Raw genomic sequence first — 17,492 nt, forward strand, 5'->3', positions numbered from 1 at the left:
AAGCTACTTGGGACTTGCCCTAGTTCTGAGGTCTGCTCTGAATTTTCATTTGCATTCTCAACTATTTTGGTTGTTGTTTGGTTTATTTTGAGAGGATTTCCCCCTCTACTTTCTCTAAAATATTGGCCCAGAACATCAGGTTTCATTGAAGAATCCACATGTGCATTCTCCTTCAGAGTTGTGGATTCCAGGACCACTGAAGGAGTTTTTTCCTCTTATCACTTTGAACATATCAACCCACTGCCCGCTAGGGTCCTAGATTTCTGTCTGGTGGGAAATTGGATGAAGAGTTTATGGAGAGAATGTGACAAAGTCTATTCCTCTCTGCCCCGTAGAAGTTAGTCACTTGCCCTGGAGTGTCCTGGGAAACAGAGCCTTGCCAGAGCATCCCAGAGTCAGTCAGAGGCTACCATTTCATTCTGATCAATCTGAGTCTACTAAAAAAGGAACTGATTGCTTTGAGGATGGGTGTGATGGGCTCCATAAGCCAAAAGTCATGACAGCATGTTAGGGTCTGTGAAAAGTGGACCATGCTACCCATCCACTAATAGATGAGTGTCAGTGTGTGCCAGATGGTGTTTGTCAACTTGACACAAGCTGGAGTAATCTGAGGAAGAAGGAACTTAACTATCTAATAGGTAAGTCTATGGGGAATTTCAATTAGTGATTGATGTCCCTGGGCTGGAGGTCATGGCTGTATATATAAAATAAGCTGGCCTAGAGAGTCAAGGAGAGCAAGTCAGTAAGTGGCTTTACTCCATGGTATCTGCTTTGGTTCCTGCCTCGAGGTTCTTGTCTTGACTTCCTGCCCTGACTTCCTCTCATGGTAGCTTCTGATAGGAAAGTGAAAGGGAAGTAAACCTTCCTTGCTCAAGTTGCTTTTGGTCATGATGTTTCTTCACAACAAGAGAAAGCAAATACACAGTGTCCGTACCTGGTGAAGGACAACATCCGGAGCCTTTTTATAATTCAAATGATTCCACCGACTATGATTATTAAAGCAGAAAGGGTTTCTATCAGGGTTTGGATGTGTAATATCCAAGGAAGGATCCTGTGTTTGGACACTGATGCCTAGCATGAGGCCATGTTTCAAAGTTGTGGAAAACCTGGTAATTATTTTAAAACCCAGAAGGAAAAGGTAGGTAAGGGGGTGTTGTAGAATATTATTTTAAGGTATGTAATTTACGTTTAGGTTGCACTTGTTTAACGCTGTGAAGGTGTGATGCTTTGCCTGTCTAAAACACCTGGTGGGCTAATGAAAATTTTAATGGGCAGAGAAAGATTTTAAAGGCGGGAGAAAGGATGGGTTGGTCAGTCCCAGAGAGAGTATAAATAGAAGGAAAATCGTCAAGGAAGGAACAGAGAAAGAGCAAGAACAGGGAGAGGAGGATGCTAGGGGAAGGTAAGCAGTTACCCACCACTGAGTAGGAATCAAAGTAAGACACACAGAGGGGAAAAAAAGGGGGGTGGGAAAAGCCCACAGCCAGAGGCAAAGTAGACAGGTAATTCAAAGATAAGAAAAGCTGGCAGGGAACAAGCCAAGCTAAGGCTAGCCATTGTAAGTAAGAATAAGCTACTGTGTGTAATTTAGTTGGGAGCTGGGTATCAGGTCCCAAAAGAACAAAAGAATTAAAAGAGCAGACACGATCAACACAAAAGAGAAATATGGTGAATGCTAACTGGGTATAACCAGCCTCCTCAGGCCCCTGCCTTCCAACTGACCAGAGCAGCCTTCCTGTACTTAGGGACAGAATGTGAAGAAGACCAGTGTCTAAGCTAAGCCATCATTGGTCCATTTCTTGCTCTGACCTCACAATGACAGAACCCTGTTGCCTCACAACTCTGCCTGAGGCTGCCTCCTCTCCTTACAGTGCAGAGGCTGATCTTCAGCTGAAACTTGATTGAGAGAGAAGGGAGCTGCTTACAGTTCGTCAAGCGTTGAATCCGAACACAGTGAGTTTCCTTCTAAGGTCACAGATTTGGGGTTTAGAGGTTTGGGTTTCCAGGATTTAAAGTAACCCTTTCTTCCTTTCTTTCTCCCTTGGTCTGGGGTATAATTTGGGGCAATTTTTGTTATCTGCGTTAATTGGATGTTTACTCGATTTTAATGTTTAGTTTTAATATTTTCTCTGGGTTTATTCCTTCGTTCACCATTTTAAAACATTTGTTTCCATTGATTCTACAACATGAGTATTCTCGCAGTGGCATTTACAGACTCGTACATGGAAAGCTTTGAGCCCATTCCCCTGATCTCACTGCCTCCTGCCCACCCCTTCCAAGTCCCTTGGTCTTCTCACTTTTTCACTCAGCCAATTCCTTTCCGAGTCCAGGGCAAGTCATGTGGACTCCTGTCCAGAGGACTGACAGGCACACAGGATGGTGTCCCAAGGAAGGGCACCGATGTATGTCTGCCTGTGCTCTAGCAGAAAGCCTCCTCCTAAGTGGTCATCTTAGGATCTTCCTGGCGGTTCAAAAGTCAGGGATGGAGAGGGCCAGGGGTAATAGTTAGATCCCATTTTGTGATGCTAATTATGGAACAGGGCAGCTGAAAAGGATTCAAGAACAGGAAAAGTGAAAGGTCTAAAAAGAACCTGTTGTTTGAGGAAGAGAGGAACTTTCCTTGGTGGGACATAGCACACCAGGTCCCTTCACCATCTTCTGTCCTTCTGTGTGCCTGAAACTGATCTTTTGTGGGACGTTTTCATTTTCTATCAGGGGGCGGGGCGATTACAGTACTAAAGCTCGTGTGTTATCAGGCACAGGGGTGGGGGCAATAATGATTTGGAAGCAAAGGATGAGTTCTGCTGGCCCAAGACCTCAAGGAACATGTTCTGGAACAAAACTACCTAGTGCTGGGATGTTCTGCCCAGCACTCCAGAGACCCACCCCAAATACCAAATACCTGTCCTTTTGGAAAAACAGGGGGGACATTTTGTTGACAAGGACTGTCTTTATCTGGTTATCACAAGCCTGGGCTAGAGGAAAACTCTTTCATCTCATCCTTTCTTTATTTTTCCAGACGGGGACCCTCTCTGTGTGGCTCTGGCTGTTATGGAACTTGGTCTGTAGGCCAGACTGGCCTCGATCTCTCAGAGAGCTGCTAGCCAGTAACTAAGTGTGTAATGTGTGCACATGTGATGCCTTGGGGTGTGAACGTTCAGTCGACAGAGAACGTCCTGTTTGAACTCTTGTAAACTTCCATCCGGTTTCTTTGGCTTATGCCCCAGAGCTGGTTCTGGGCGGGTCCTGTGAGGTCCATTGAACGTTCAAGAACACAAAAGGCCGATCGCAGGCCTCCCGCCTCAGTTGTTGATGACACACTCATGGGCACACTCGTGTCCATGCCCCGTGTCTCACAGCAAAGGTTACTTTTGAAGCAGTGGGACCCTCAGTCTTGTACAAGACAAAAACAGTCCTTGCCCTTCTGTTTGCTTTTGCTTTTGGTTTGGTGAGAGAGGGTCTCCTGTAGCACAGGCTGGCCTCAAGACCACTGTGTAGCCAAAGATGGCCTGAACTGCTGGTCCTCCTGCCTCAACTTTCTTAGCTTTAATAATTGCCACGTGCCGGGCCGTAGCGGCGCATGCATTTAATCCCAGCAATCGGGAGGCAGAGGCAGCTGAACCTCTGTGACTTTGAGGCCAGCCTGATCTACAGAGCGAGTTCCAGGACAGCCATGATTGTTCAACAGAGAAACCCGTCCTGACAAACCAATAAAAGAAGCCCTGTGCTCACCTTTATGAGACCTTTCTTGTTTTCCTGTCAGTTTAATGGCCTAACCTGAATCTACTTGCATTTTAATTACTTTCTTCTCCCCAGGGCCCGACAGTCAACACCTCACCACATAGGCTGAGGCCTAGCGGGACTTCTGGTCCCGCTGGGACCAGCTTGGCCACCCTCACCAAAATGTAAGTTTTAACGAAGCTTCCTTTGTTCTATTTACCGAAAAAGACTTGGGAGTCAGATGTTGGGGTGATAACCTGCTAGCTCACAGAGGCCAAGAAGCAACCAATCTCCTTTCCTATCTGGACAGAGACCCAGCAAGAAAAGCATCTCTTCACTCATCCCAAACCAAAAAGACCCCGAATCGCTAAGTCCCTCCCTACACCTTCCCGTGCATCCCTCTCTTCCTATTGCTGGCTACTTTGTTCTTCCTTGGCTAATTCTTGTCAACTACTTGCTCGCTCCACTTCCTGAGGATTTTTTTGTTTTGTTTTGTTTTGTTTTTCTTTTCTTTTCTTTTCTTATCTTCTTTTATTTTTATTTTGTTGAGACAGATGGATAGGCATGCCGTGCAGAGTGAGGTTGGATATCTATTTAGTGGGTGTGGAAGGGAAGGGGAAAGAGGAGAAGAGCCGAGAGGCAGGGAGAGACAGAAACAGAAGGGGGAAGAGGAGTAGTGGGGAGAATGGAGCAAGGCAGAAGCTGCCTCTTCGGGAGGAGAGACAGAAAAGGCCGCTCCCTGAGTTTTCAGTCGATTTTATTAACACAGTCTCAAGATATTCAGAGTGTGATCAAATATCCCACTCCTGACTTTCCCATTGAGTTCCTATATAATGTGTATCAGCTGACCCTGAAGGACTCTCCGCATGCTGAGTACATCTAGTTGTGCATGTTTGATTTGTGTGTGTGCGCGTGTGTGCGTGTGTGTGTGTGTGTGTGTGTGTGCATGATGAGTGAGTGATTGAGTGAGTGAGTGACTGTAATATGTATGTAACTATGTGTCTATGTCTGTGTCCTGTCAAGTCCATGTTGAAACTTCAAACCTGAAAAACAGTATTAACATTTGGAGATCTGCCACACAGCAGAACAGGTGGCCTTTAGAAAGGGGCTTGATAGACTGAGCTCATGCCTTTCCTTGACCATGTAGGAATACATACAAAGTACCAATTAGAGTTAGAAAGCAGTCCTGTTAGACACTCATTCTGTTGGCATCTTGATCTTACCTTGCCAATGTCCAGAGATGCAAGTGACCAATTTCTGTTGTTTGTAAGGGACACACCTAAGACCTTCTGTTTGAGAGCAGAGGGGCCTAGGGTGCCAGGATATGGCTCCATGACCTACCTATGTTGTCTGTGGGGTTCTGGCTGACAAGTATTTTCTTGGTCCTTTTGAACAAACCTATCAGAACACTGTCTTTGGGGGGTCTTGGGCTTTGGTAAGCGGTGTCAGGAATAATAGGGATCGTGTGATGAATGATGTCATCTTGCTCTCGGCCCCACAGATGTTTGTCCCAGGCCATAGGGTGCCATGGAATGCAGTATTTGGTCACAGCATCTCGATGTAGTAAGGAGCTGCCATCCTAAAGGAAGCATCAAACTAAGTTGAAAGAAAAAGAAATGGAACACTTTGAGTGTAGACATGATGAGTTCTTACCAACTTGTCACAGAAGTTTGGCTAGGAACCAAGTGAAAAGCAAAACACTATCCACCTACTAAGGAGAGAGTATCAGAGCTCGTAACTGGGGGCAGCCAGTGCTCTGGAGTTCATTGTCATACTTATGACTGCTCGTTTTGTTGTTAAAGTGGACAGGGTCCTTGTTAAGGTTTGGGTGTCAAGGTCCCACGAAGAATCAAGTGTTTGGACAGTGTTCCCACCACGCGACACCATTTGGGGAAAATTGTGGACCTTGGAGAGTGGGCCTAACAGGAAAAATTGGGGCACTGGGCAACACTAGGGACAGTCATTTGAGTGTAAGCAGCGCTGCTCCCCCTGACCAGAGCAGCCTTCCCTGTCGTGAGAACAGAAGTGAGGAAAACCAGTGTCTGAGCTAAGCCATCATTGGTCCATTTCTTGCTCTGACCTCACAATGACAGACCCCTGTTGCCTCACAGCTCTGCCTGAGGCTGCCTCCTCTCCTTACAGTGCAGAGGCTGATCTTCAGCTGAAACTTGATTGAGAGAGAAGGGAGCTGCTTACAGTTCGTCAAGCGTTGAATCCGAACACAGTGAGTTTCCTTCTAAGGTCACAGATTTGGGGTTTAGAGGTTTGGGTTTCCAGGATTTAAAGTAACCCTTTCTTCCTTTCTTTCTCCCTTGGTCTGGGGTATAATTTGGGGCAATTTTTGTTATCTGCATTAATTGGATGTTTACTCGATTTTAATGTTTAGTTTTAATATTTTCTCTGGGTTTATTCCTTCGTTCACCATTTTAAAACATTTGTTTCCATTGACTCTACAACATGAGTATTCTTGCAGTGGCATTTACAGACACATACATGGAAAGCTTTGAGCCCATTCCCCTGATCTCACTGCCTCCTGCCCACCCCTTTCAAGTCCCTTGGTCTTCTCACTTTCTAACTCATCCTTCCTGTCCTTGGTATCAGAAGTTGAAGAAACCCAATGAGCTGTGCAAACCATCGTTTGTCATTTTCTTATCCTTACCCAACAGAGCCCTGTGCCCTCAGTGCTCTGACTGAGGCTCCTCCTCTCCTTACTATGCAGGTGGGTTTGTGAGGTGGAAAGTGTTTGGCGCTCTTTGCTGGTGAAAGAGGCTGCTTGGTCTTTCAAGATCTGCTGAGCTCCAACATAGTGAGTTTGTCTCCAACTTTGTTCCCTTTATATTGTTGTTGTTGTTGTTATTATGCATTATGTATTATGTATTATGCATTTTCTGGCTTGATTCATGAGCTTACTTTTTCATGTTCTTTTTTTTTCACTCTCTGTTCATTTTGCGGTTGTATTGGGAGGAGAATTCAGGACAGAAATTCTTTGTGTAGCTCTGGCCTTTCTTCAACTCACTCTGTTGATAAGGTTGGCCTCAAACTGAAAGATCACCCGCTTTCCTTCTGAGTGTTGAAATTAAACGCATGTGCCCCCATAGCCCAGCAGTGTTTATTTTTAAGTTGTGCTTTCAGGGGTATAAGTTTTAATATGATTATTTTATGTGTATGAGGTTTTGTTTCCACGTCTGTGTGTGCACCATGAGCCCCGCACCTGTGGAGGTCACAAGAGGGAGACAGATTAGCTAGAACTCAAGTAACAAGTGATTGTGAGCACTGTGTGGTTTGGGCCTCGAACCAGGGTTCTCTGAAAGAGCAGGAGGTGCTGTTAAACACTAACTCATCTCTCCAGAACCTCTGTATTTAGGTTTACTTCTTCATTTACTTTTGTTATGTGTTCCTTGGTCCATTTCTTATGTTATTTCAGACCTCTCCTTGTTATGGCGTACCGTATCATAGGAACAATTTAGTCCTGGCAATCGCAGGAACATCTCGAATGCATTCTGATCACATGATCATGTGATTAACCCACACTGCTTTGCTTTCTTCTCACATTACCTCCTCCACACTCCTAGGAGCCCCTCTTTATGTTGAGGACCCCCTCCTGCTCCCAAGTTTCACATATGAGAGAAGAAAAGGAACACATTTGAAGGACTGGCTTTTCTCATGGAGAGCAATCTTCTCCAGTGCCAACCATGTTCTTTAGAGCCCCACAATTTCATCCTTCTCTCTGGTCATCCTTTTGTATGACTGTGGCACTCTTGCCCTTAATTCTGTTTCAATGTTGTGTTGTCAGGCTAAATACATAGAGCATGGATCATTGTGAGCATATTTTAACCATGAAGTGTGGCCTGGCTAATGTGAATTTGGTGAAAAGTATTACGTAGTATTATTAAGGACTTTTACATCTATGTTCATCATGGAAATAGCCTCTATTTTTCTTCATTGTGTTTTCCTGGTTTTGGCATGAACGAGTTTGGAACTGCTAAGTACCTTTCTATTTTGTGGAGTATTGAGGAGCACTGACATTTGTCTTCAAGAGATTGGAAGGATTCATCAGTAGGTTTGCCTGGTCCTGGGCTTTCCTATGCAGATTGTTTCCTCATAAATATTTCAATCTTGTTCTTTATCATATCTTCTTAGTTGAATTTATATCAAGAAGTTTCTCAATTCCATCCACATTTTCCAGTCCATGGAAGGACTCTCAGGGTTTTCAAAATCAGATTTCTTTGGGGATGGGTGGGTTAGCCTGGAGAGACGGCCCAGCAGTTAGGAGCATGTACTCTTAGCCCAAAAGACCTAGGTCTGCCTCACAGCAGTCCCACGACATCATAACTTGCTGAAGCGCCACACCTAGGGGATCTGTTGCCCTCTTATGTCCTTCCAGGTCATAGAAATAAAATTATACAAAAAGACTTATATCACTATTTAAAATTAAATGTAGTACATGTGATTGTACATGTAGGCGACCTCAAGTGTGTGTGTGTGTGTGTGTGTGTGTGTGTGTGTGTGTGTGTGCCCTTGCGATTGTCCACACATGTGTTTGGATGCCCTCAGAGGTCAGAGGTGTAGGATCTCCTAGAACTGGGGTCAGTGATCCACCTGACCTGGGTCCTGAGAACCAAACACAGGTCCTCTGCAGGAATAGTAAACCTTCTGACCTCCTGAGCCATCTCCCCACCAAGACACTCTGGGTTTTGGGGGTTTCTGTTGTCTCATCAACTTCTCTTGCATGTGATTTTATTAGTATCTTCTCTCTCAATGAATGTTCAGCTCGAGTATGACGATGGTTCTTCTTCCCAATAAGTGGCTCGTAGCTTCTGCGACCCTTTGTTTTATTCTCTCAGTTTCTGGGTGAATCCGGCCAACGTGATCTGTGTTATATTCTGCTGTCCACTGCTTTGGAAGGTACTTCCTTCCCTTCCTGAGTACTACATACCTAATTAGGTTACCTGAAATATCTGTGACTCTTTTTCTCTTTGGGATGTAGGAATTCATAGTGATAAACATTCTCATTGGTGTGATTTAAACTGTTTAAAATTCCCATTGTGTTTCAACAAGAATCCGACCATGGAGCAGGGCGGAGACACCCTCTATTGCGATGAAAAGACCTTCACCGATGTTTGTCAAATAATGACGACATTGGGACGAGGAGCCTTTGCAGCAGTCAAACTTGCCTTCCACATGCCTACTCTCACCTACGTGGCTGTCAAGATTCTAGGCAATACAAAGAGGTACCCCGCAGATAATAACGAGGTTGATATCATGAAATCCCTCGTTCATCCGCATATTATCAAGTTCTTCCAGGAGGTCCAGACACGGGAGGTGACTTACGTTATAATGGAGTACGCCTCCAAAGGGGACCTACTGCGTCAGATCCGCAAACCGGGAGGATTAAAGGAATGCGAGGCTCGGAAGTTCTTTTGGCAGATACTACAGGCAGTGAAATACTGCCACAACAACTGTATCGTGCACAGAGACATAAAGGCAAAGAACATCTTGATTGACTCCAATGGCACTGCCAAGTTGTGTGACTTTGGCCTGGCAGTTAAAGTTCTCCCTGGGGAAAAGATAAATAATTTCTGCGGCACTCTGGCCTACTGCGCCCCGGAAGTCTTTTGGGGGGAACCTTATGATGGCTATGCTAGCGATGTTTGGACCTTGGGGGTGCTCCTCTATTTTATGGTGGCCAGGCACGTACCATTTCAAGCTACCTCGTCTGCGGGTCTGAGGCGGCAAATCCTTGCTGCTAACTTTAGCGTTCCTCATCACGTCCCAATAGACATTTTTAACGTCATTGTGGAGATCCTGATGATAAATCCCAACAGGAGGCCCACCATCAACGAAATCCTGGAGCGCCCCATGGTGAGGGACAGCCAGCCACAGGCATCCATACCGAGCCCCACAGGCACCCCGAGCCCTCGCATTGTTGGGGCCTTGAGAGGCAAGGGGTGCAAGCATGAAGGAATGATTGAGTGTCTAGGAGAGGAAAACTATAACCGGGCACCCGGGGGAGACTGCTGCCATCACCAGGGGAAATCTGCAAAATCAACGGAGCCAGGCCTTGTCCCCAACCTGAGAAATCTTAACACCTTTTCTGGGACCCTCAGGAGAGCTACTGACCTTACTCCCCCAACCTTCATCGTGCCATCTGAGCCCCAGAAGGAAGATAAGAATTCCAGGCAGGGTGGCAGAAGGCATAACATGCCTGCCACCCTGTGCTGCCAGCCTAGGAGGATCCACCTTGCCCACCTATCCCATCTGCGCTGTCCTGTGGCTGATTCCCTCAGGAGCAGCAGCCTGGCCACCAGGGAGAGTTCCACGCACTCTAAAATGGCATTGTGTGGCAGCTTGACGGTGAGTGCCCAGCCATCCTGCTCTCCGTACCCCGCTCTTGGGGCAAACCAGAATGGGGCTGCAAATGACCCAGAGAAACTCTGGCACTCCCATGTAACTTCCAAAGGCTCCTCCCTTGGGGACACAGTGCAGGAAGTGACCCGAGAAGTGTCCACAAGACAGGAAGAGGCCATCATCCATGGTCAGCCCCAGGATGCCAGGCCAGCTTCCTCCCGAAGCCAGAGGCACCACCGCTGGAAACGGATGAAAAAAACAATTGTCAGCTGCCTCAGGCACCTATGCTGCTGCCTGCCTCCCACAGAGGGAAACAATGCATTCCGTGAGAACCAGGCTCCACAGACACGGGATCCTGGAGACACCCACAGAACCAGGTGAGCGCCCTTCTCACTTCATCTGATTTGTACTTTTCCTCCTGTCCTTTGTGATAAATGATGCCTGTGTCCACTCGTGGCACACTGTGAGCGTAACAACCTGTCACTTCAGAAAGACCAGGTGTCCCCTCAAGTGTGACCTCGGGCTTGTTGAGCAACAGGGGGACAGCAGAGATGCTGAGCCAAGCAGGGAGAGGTGGGGGCAAGGCCAAAGGAGGCAAAGATTCCTTGGAGGACCAGTCAGGTACTTGGGCGCTGCAGGGCAGTGCACTAAGTCTTGTGCGTTTTGAAGTCACTAAGAGTCTCCTTCCTGTGCCTTTCTCTTTGAAGCCCTGAAGAGGTCAAGCCCCAGCTCCGTGGCTTCTGAGCCACGGGTTGGGGATCGGTCTGGAGGAGATTCGGACAGCCCCTCTGGGGACCCAGGCCAGATGCCCAGGACACCACACTGTCTGGCCACAGGCCCCTCCTGCAGAGGAAGAGCCATCCACCCCAGAGAACATCTATCTCTCCAGGTAAAATCCCAGGCAGGAAGGGTAGGCTTCCCACAGGGTCTAGCTCAGTGTGGAGGGCTGAGGTGCAAAGGTGCCCTAGGCTGTCTCGTGGAACAATAGCGCCTTGCCCTCTTCCCCTGCCTGCCTGCAGAAACATCAGAAGTGGCGCTCTGGGTAGTGGTTGTCCTTTGCCCCGTTTCTTGGCAGAGAACACAGACTTCTCTCCCCCAAGGACAGTATTCCTAGTCAGCCTGCCCTAAGTTGGGTTGCCAGGTTGAGAATGTGTCCTGCAAGCAGCCCTGTAGGACTGACTCCTCTAGAGGACAGGCTCCTGCAAGAACCTTTAGCAAGAATCCCCACAAGTCATCCCAGCAAGTTCCATTGCTTGAGTCCTCAGACCCAAAGCTTGGGAAAATCTGAGCTGGGGAGTGAGGGACTCCAGGGCAGCAGAGTCCCCCCTCTCCACCAATTCTGCCTTCCAGCTACTCACCTCCTGCCTCTGCCTGCTTGCTCCCTCAAGGCCACCATTCTCACCAGTGACAACTGGCTCCTGCACTCACCACCATGTGCCACACCCTGAGGGACTGGTAGGTGAAATGCTAAGGAGTGAAACCCAAAACCCAGTGAGGTGTCAGCAACCTGCTGTGCTCCCTGCCTCCAGCCTGCCTGAGTCTGCACTCAGCAGTGAACTTTTCTTAGATGGCTTCTGTTTTTGACAGCCCCACGAATGCATCTTACAAAGGTAAGCAGGCTTTTCCACTTTTTCCACTTCTTTTGGAGGGGTGGGGGAGGTTCCGGGAAACTGCCTCGTGCATACCACAGTCACATTGGTAAAATCTCATCTCGTGTTCTTTCCGCCTAGACCGTGTCAACTTGTCTGGGTCATGAGACCCAGAGAAGACTGCGCGACTGGTAGTGTGGTGTCCGTCTCTGCAGCTGTCCTGTGACAGCATCTATGTTCAAGAATGTGTCCCTAAGTGTTCCCCCCAGAACCCCATGCTTCCCAGCCCATCGTCAACAACTCTGTACATGCCACAGGGTCCATTCCTGGCCTTAGTCACTGGACCAGACTGAACTACTTAAACTGAGAGAGCTTCTCAGGAGACTCTGGCCAGCCTGGGAGGCTGATCTGGCCTGACACTGTGAACTTGTTCCCCTGCCTTCTACCCACTCGAACACGCAGCCGCTGGTGAGTCGCTCTCTCTCTTTTGTGTGTCTGCCTGTCTCCGTCTCTGTGGTTGTGTGTTTTTCTTGCACATGAACAACTCTCAGGCAGGCCAGCTGCTCTGTCATATGTTGAACTCCCAGGGAATCACCAAGCACTGAGGATGGCCATAAGCAGCCGCAATAATGCAAATATAATATAAAAATTCCAATTGATTGTAATAGACACGGCAAATACAAACAAACACACAAACAAACAAGCAGACATAACACCTTGAGTGAGCCACCCTAAAAACTACAGACCCACAGAAATATGCTAAGGGAACACATTCTATCTGCAACCGTAGATGAGAATTGGCTCTCATTCCCTGACAGGTGCATTAAGTGTTAGGTGCACACTTCCATCTTATTTTCTGACATTTGGTTGTGTCTGTTTTGGTTAGTAGGAACCGTAGGCTACGAACTGTTTCTCTTTGATAGTTTTCGAGTTCACACAGAGTCTTGCCCTGTAACTCGTTCTGGACTGAAACACAGTGTGTAGTCCAGGCTGGCTTTATAGTCCTGAAGGTGCTGCTGCCTCAGCTCCTCCTTAGCTGCACTGAAGCACTGTCAGCATTGTGGTTTAGTCAAGGCCTCATAGAGCCCAGGCAGGCCACTCTGTAGCCAAAGATGACCTTGAGCAGGATCCTCATCTTCTCGTCTCTAACTGCCCACTGCAGGAATTCCTTCCTGCTTTGAGCCACTCTGCCCTGTTAAGTAGGAAAACCTCCAGGCCAGGGTAGGCATGAGTGAGTTCCAGGCTGAGTAAAAACCTGTCCCCAAAAGAATATGGAGATTCTAAATATTCTGAACTATCAGATCTGGAGACCAGGGCAGGCGAGATGGGTGGACGGGACTGTGTGACAGCAGGACGTGCCAGCATCCCTGTGTCATCCTCGCCTGGTGGGGAAGGGAGCAGGTGTGGGAGCTTGCTTAAGGTAGAAGAGGTCTGGTGGTGCCTCAGGATGGGGAGATAGACTCAGGCTACTCTCTGAGTTCAAGGGTAGCCTGGTAGACACAGAGAAACCCTGTCTCAGAAGCCAAGCAAAATGTTTTAAGGAATAAAATCATTTGATGAATATTCCTGGTCTACATGTGTGCTCAAAAGGTGAGGACACACAGACAGACAGACATTCTCAAACAGACACACACACACACACACACACACACACAACCACGCACACACACACTTATGGTCATGGATATATCATGCACAAACACATACCCGCCTTTTGTAGAGTTCTTCAACTCTGTCCTTTCTGTTCCCCTTCACTGCCGACTGTCTGTACCTTGTACTCATGGTCGTCTTTTTTCTTTGCGAAAGCATATGACTCTTAAACCCCACAGTGGCCTATCTATTGGTTCCTTCTAATGAAGAATCCTTTCTCTTTCTCTCCTGTTGTTTTGACTCCGGTTTACTGTATGTAGTCCCGGCTGCCAAGGACTGTCGATCCTCCTGCCCTCAGCCAGCTGAGTGTAGGCGGTACAGGTATGTAACTTGTCTTAGCGGGTTTTGGGAGTTTTACTTTTTAAATCATCTACATAGGGGTGGATATTCTTGATCTTTTAATCCTTCTGCCTCCACCTACCCAATGTAGGGATTACAGGAATTCCACACTATGCCTGGTTTGTTTGGTTCTGGAAACTAAACCCAGGTTTCTGCATGGTGGGCAAGAGCTGCCCCAACTGAGTCACACCTGGAGCTCAGGCAGGCTAGCCTCAGACTCTCTGTAGCTAAGAAACACCTCCTGATGGAACTGCAGATCTTACCCATTGACCCTGCTTTTTCTCTTCCTTTCTTTCTCTATTTTTTTTCTTTTAGCCTTTCTAGATGACCTATTTTTCCGACTGAGAATCTTTTGAAGTTGCACACGCAAGGGGCGTAGCTGGACACCACTCTTCTTCTGAAGCTAGTGAGCTGTGTTCTGGGTGGGAGGGAGGAACAGGAGGCTGTCCCAGTCCCGTGTCATCTCAGAGTCCCCGGACTCTCCCCTGTGTATCCAGGGAGCGTTGAAGGTGTGTTCTGACCAGCAGTCCTCAAGTTGGCCTCGTCTGAGTGCCTTTGCAGCTCCGTGCAACAAAATGAAAGTCACCAGCCCTAACCAGCCCATGTCCCGACCTCAGGCTGATGAAACTAAGAAGATGGAGCCTCACCCTTCTGCTTGAAGGTTTAGTCACCTTACCCCTTGGGGCAATCTCCTATTCCTCACATTTAGACAGTTCTAGGGAGTTTGTGGGTTTGTCTAGACGCTAGAGCTAGGGTGAAGGTGTGTACCTATAATCCCAGGACTCTGGAGGCTTAGCCTAGAGACTAGCCATAAATTCAAGGCCAGCCTGGCCTCCATGAGGAACAGCAGTCTAGTCTTTGGTGGCTCTCTCTCTAAAACACAGAAAGTGAACAACAGGACTAATGCTCAGAGTGCCTAGCATACACACTGGCTCTGGCCCTGTCTTCTTTAGGATAAAATAAACCCTGGTGGAGCATGCCGCGAATCCCAGTATTGGGGCACGGACACAAGAGGATCAGGGAGTCAAGGTCATCCTCCAACACAGAGTGTTTGAGGCCAGTCTAGGAGGAATGACACTCTATTTTAAAAACAAACAGCACCTACCCCCAAATCTTAATGCCCCAATCTGAGAAAACAGTGACATAGCAGCCCATTCCAACCACATATTCTTTGAATCAAAAGATCTTTCTGATAGATGTGCAGGGCTATTTCCTGTGACTCATATCTGGAAGTGGCCTGAGCCAATTGAGTTCATCCTTGTGCACAGCACTGAGGAACCCTTCGGTAAGTACTCCCTGCTGGCCCTGTGGGAGGCACTGACAGGAAGGTTTGGAGAGCATGGAGAGACCCCCACCTGTGCCAATAAGAAAGGCTGGAAGGCTGCTGGCCCTGCCACCCCTCAGAAACCCTGATGCTGTGCTGCCCCCTTGTGGCACTTCTGTACCAGTTCCGTGTTAGTTTGCCTGGTTTGCTGGGGTCCCTGCTTCAACTCCTGCCACAAAGTGGGGTGACTGGATGTGCTCGGAAGTGGGGTGGGGGAGGCGTCCATTGCTCTGTACCCATCTGACGTAACTTTATCCTCCTTTACTTCATTCCATTTCTACAGTATCCTAATAAAAGGACAAAATAGCTTTCATAGATGTTCTGCCCAGGGGATGTCCCTGAAGAAACTTCATAGACTACATTGCTGGTTCTTCCTGGCCCTAATGAGAAATGATTGGCACCAAGCAAGAGTGTGAAATCGACCCCCTGGGTGAGATTCAGAAGCACAAGAAGCTTGACAGTGACTGTCTGTCTGTACAATGCCTGTTTACCTTATTTGATATGACTTTATTGTGCAGAACCCAAGGAAAAGGACGGGCAGGCTTGCTGAAGCTGGCCACCCCAGCACCTGGAGATGGAAACAGGTGAATCCCGTTTTTGTTTCGTTGTGGTGGTTTTTCTTCTTTTGGAGACAGGGTTTTTCTGTTTGGCCTTTCCTCTGTAGACCAGGCTGGTCTTGAACTCACAGAGATCTGCCCGCTTCTGACTCCTGGATGCCAGGATTGTAGGTGTGTGCGTGCCACCTTTTGAGGCAGATGCATCTTGACCTCACTGGCCTTGAGAAAGCCTGTGTTAAAACACAAGGTGTCCAGCACCCGTGAATTGACATTTGACACTGAACACCTGGGCTACACACACATACCTTGAGCTTGCAAGTGTGTGAGTCTACGGACACCGATGCACACGTACACAGTGTAAGCATATAGTGTGTGAGTGCATCTGCACACACTTAAGTCAAAAGAGTGTAAGGAAGCACAAGGTCCGCCTGGGGTGCTGTGGACCTTTAGTCCCAGCACTCGGGAGGCAGAGGCAGGCAGATCTCTGTGACGTCAGCTTGATCTACAACTGCAGAACTTGCTGTCCTAGGAATCCTGGGCTACCCACAGAAGCCGGGCTATAAAAAACCCAACAAGGTGAAGGGCAAAGAGGAAGCAGCACAAAGTTAGTTGAAGAAGCAGGTAGAAGATCTGACCTCCTCTGCAGGAGCATCCCGGTGGCCAGACCTATGAGAACGAGACAGGATGCTGCTGCTGAGAACACTGGATTGTCCTCTCTGGATGCTAGATGGTTGGCAGAGCCCAGTGAGCCAAGCCCTGGAGAATCTTATTACTGCTGAGTAGAATTCAGTTGGTGGCTGCCAAGGTGATCCCAGCTTGGTTAGCACTGTGGGTCACCTGGATGTCTCACCTCTCTGCAGCACGGGACTAGGCGTCTCTCAGATGCCAAGGCAGAGGGCCCCGCGCTAGGGAGAAAAGATGGCCACCTTGAGCAATTCTACTGGTGCTAACCCTTTCTTCTTCCTGAATCGTTGCAATACATGTTTTCTATGTTGAAAATAAAATGGCATTGTTAAATGAGCTTTTGGTTGTTTTGAGCTAGGTCTTTTCTGTTACTCATCTTTGGCTGATGTTGTACTATATAGCCCATGCTGCCTTGAAATTTAAGGCAATCTGCCTTAGTTTCCTGAGTGGCTGGGATTATATGTGGACCTCATCACTCCCTGCTTATGTTCCTATTTTTGTTTGTTTTGGTTTAATTTGATTTTGTGTGCCTGTGTGTGTGTGTGAGATTTTTTCAAGATAGTCTTTCTATAATAGCCTTGACTGTTCTGAAACTTACTTTTTGAACAGATTGTCCTCAAACTCACAGAGATCCACCTGCCTCTGCCTCCTGAGTGCCAGGATTAAAGTCTTGTGTCACCACCACCCAGTCTATGATCCTGCTTTCATTTCATTTTTTTTTTAAATAGGGTCTCATGTATTTTAGGTTGGTATTAACCTTGCTCTGTAGCAGAGGCCATCTTGAAGTCCTGCTCATCTTTTATCTCCTCTTTTCTGCTTGTATCACAATCCTGTGCCACCACACTGGTTTATGACGTCACGGGCATCAAACCCAGTACTTCAACCATCCTAAGAAAGTCCTGTCCAAACTGTTTTACTTCTGTGGCCCAAAATGTGTCTTTTTTTCTGAAATTACCATTTAAAAACATGTGTAGGGATGAATCTCAGGACACAATTGTATAGGTGCCTGGTACCCTGGAGGTCATCAACTGGCTCTGAATCTCCTGGAACTGGAGTGAGCTATCACCTGAGTGCTGGAAATTGAAGTTGGGTCATCTTGAAGAGCAAGCAATCCTCTTAATCCCTAATCCTCCTCTCTATTCCTATATCTTTAAAGTGTAATTTATGTGCATTGGAAGAAAATGTGTATTCAGAAGGCAGTCCTCCAAGAGCCACCCCTGCCATCAGATCACAGAGTTATCTCACAAGACACCCTCAGGACAGGTCTTTTGATTGCTGACA

The 17,492-nt window shown here is 47.5% G+C and overlaps 1 protein-coding gene and 1 long non-coding RNA gene across 8 annotated transcripts; both read left to right on the forward strand.

The window, feature by feature from the left end:
- Window positions 1–1,735: 1,735 nt before the first annotated feature.
- LOC125407238 (sperm motility kinase 3A-like) lies at window positions 1,736–10,937 on the forward strand. Of its 4 annotated transcripts, none has more exons than XM_087899261.1 (6): window positions 1,736–1,953; window positions 3,817–3,905; window positions 5,832–5,944; window positions 6,440–6,526; window positions 8,779–10,445; window positions 10,776–10,937. In XM_087899261.1, exons 5-6 carry the CDS (start codon window positions 8,788–8,790, stop codon window positions 10,810–10,812), a joined length of 1,695 nt encoding a protein of 564 aa, XP_087755387.1. In that variant the 5' UTR covers window positions 1,736–1,953; window positions 3,817–3,905; window positions 5,832–5,944; window positions 6,440–6,526; window positions 8,779–8,787; the 3' UTR covers window positions 10,813–10,937. The 4 variants fall into 4 exon arrangements, with proteins under 4 accessions (XP_087755387.1, XP_087755389.1, XP_087755388.1 ...); XM_087899263.1 differs by having other exon boundaries at window positions 5,863–5,944; XM_087899262.1 differs by lacking the exon at window positions 6,440–6,526.
- Window positions 10,938–11,201: 264 nt separating this feature from the next.
- On the forward strand, window positions 11,202–16,542 carry LOC148119019 (uncharacterized). Of its 4 annotated transcripts, XR_015735701.1 has the most exons (9): window positions 11,268–11,678; window positions 11,799–12,125; window positions 13,568–13,628; window positions 13,962–14,052; window positions 14,144–14,307; window positions 14,843–14,931; window positions 15,254–15,400; window positions 15,489–15,554; window positions 16,057–16,542. It is a non-coding gene; the product is annotated as an uncharacterized LOC148119019 (long non-coding RNA). The 4 variants fall into 4 exon arrangements; XR_015735700.1 differs by having other exon boundaries at window positions 11,204–11,678; window positions 14,843–15,400; XR_015735699.1 differs by having other exon boundaries at window positions 11,264–11,678; window positions 14,144–14,931.
- The last annotated feature ends 950 nt before the right edge of the window (window positions 16,543–17,492 follow it).

Source organism: Myodes glareolus, chromosome 19 (assembly GCF_982192425.1).
Source record: "Myodes glareolus chromosome 19, mMyoGla1.1, whole genome shotgun sequence".
Taxonomy (NCBI): domain Eukaryota; kingdom Metazoa; phylum Chordata; class Mammalia; order Rodentia; family Cricetidae; genus Myodes; species Myodes glareolus.

Excerpts from the sequence above, each read along its gene's own strand:
- LOC125407238 (XM_087899261.1), top strand. The coding sequence starts at position 8,788 with ATGGAGCAGGGCGGAGACACCCTCTATTGCGATGAAAAGACCTTCACC. Across the intron at positions 10,446-10,775 it reads GGAGACACCCACAGAACCAG|CCCTGAAGAGGTCAAGCCCC; the intron begins GTGAGCGCCCTT and ends TTCTCTTTGAAG.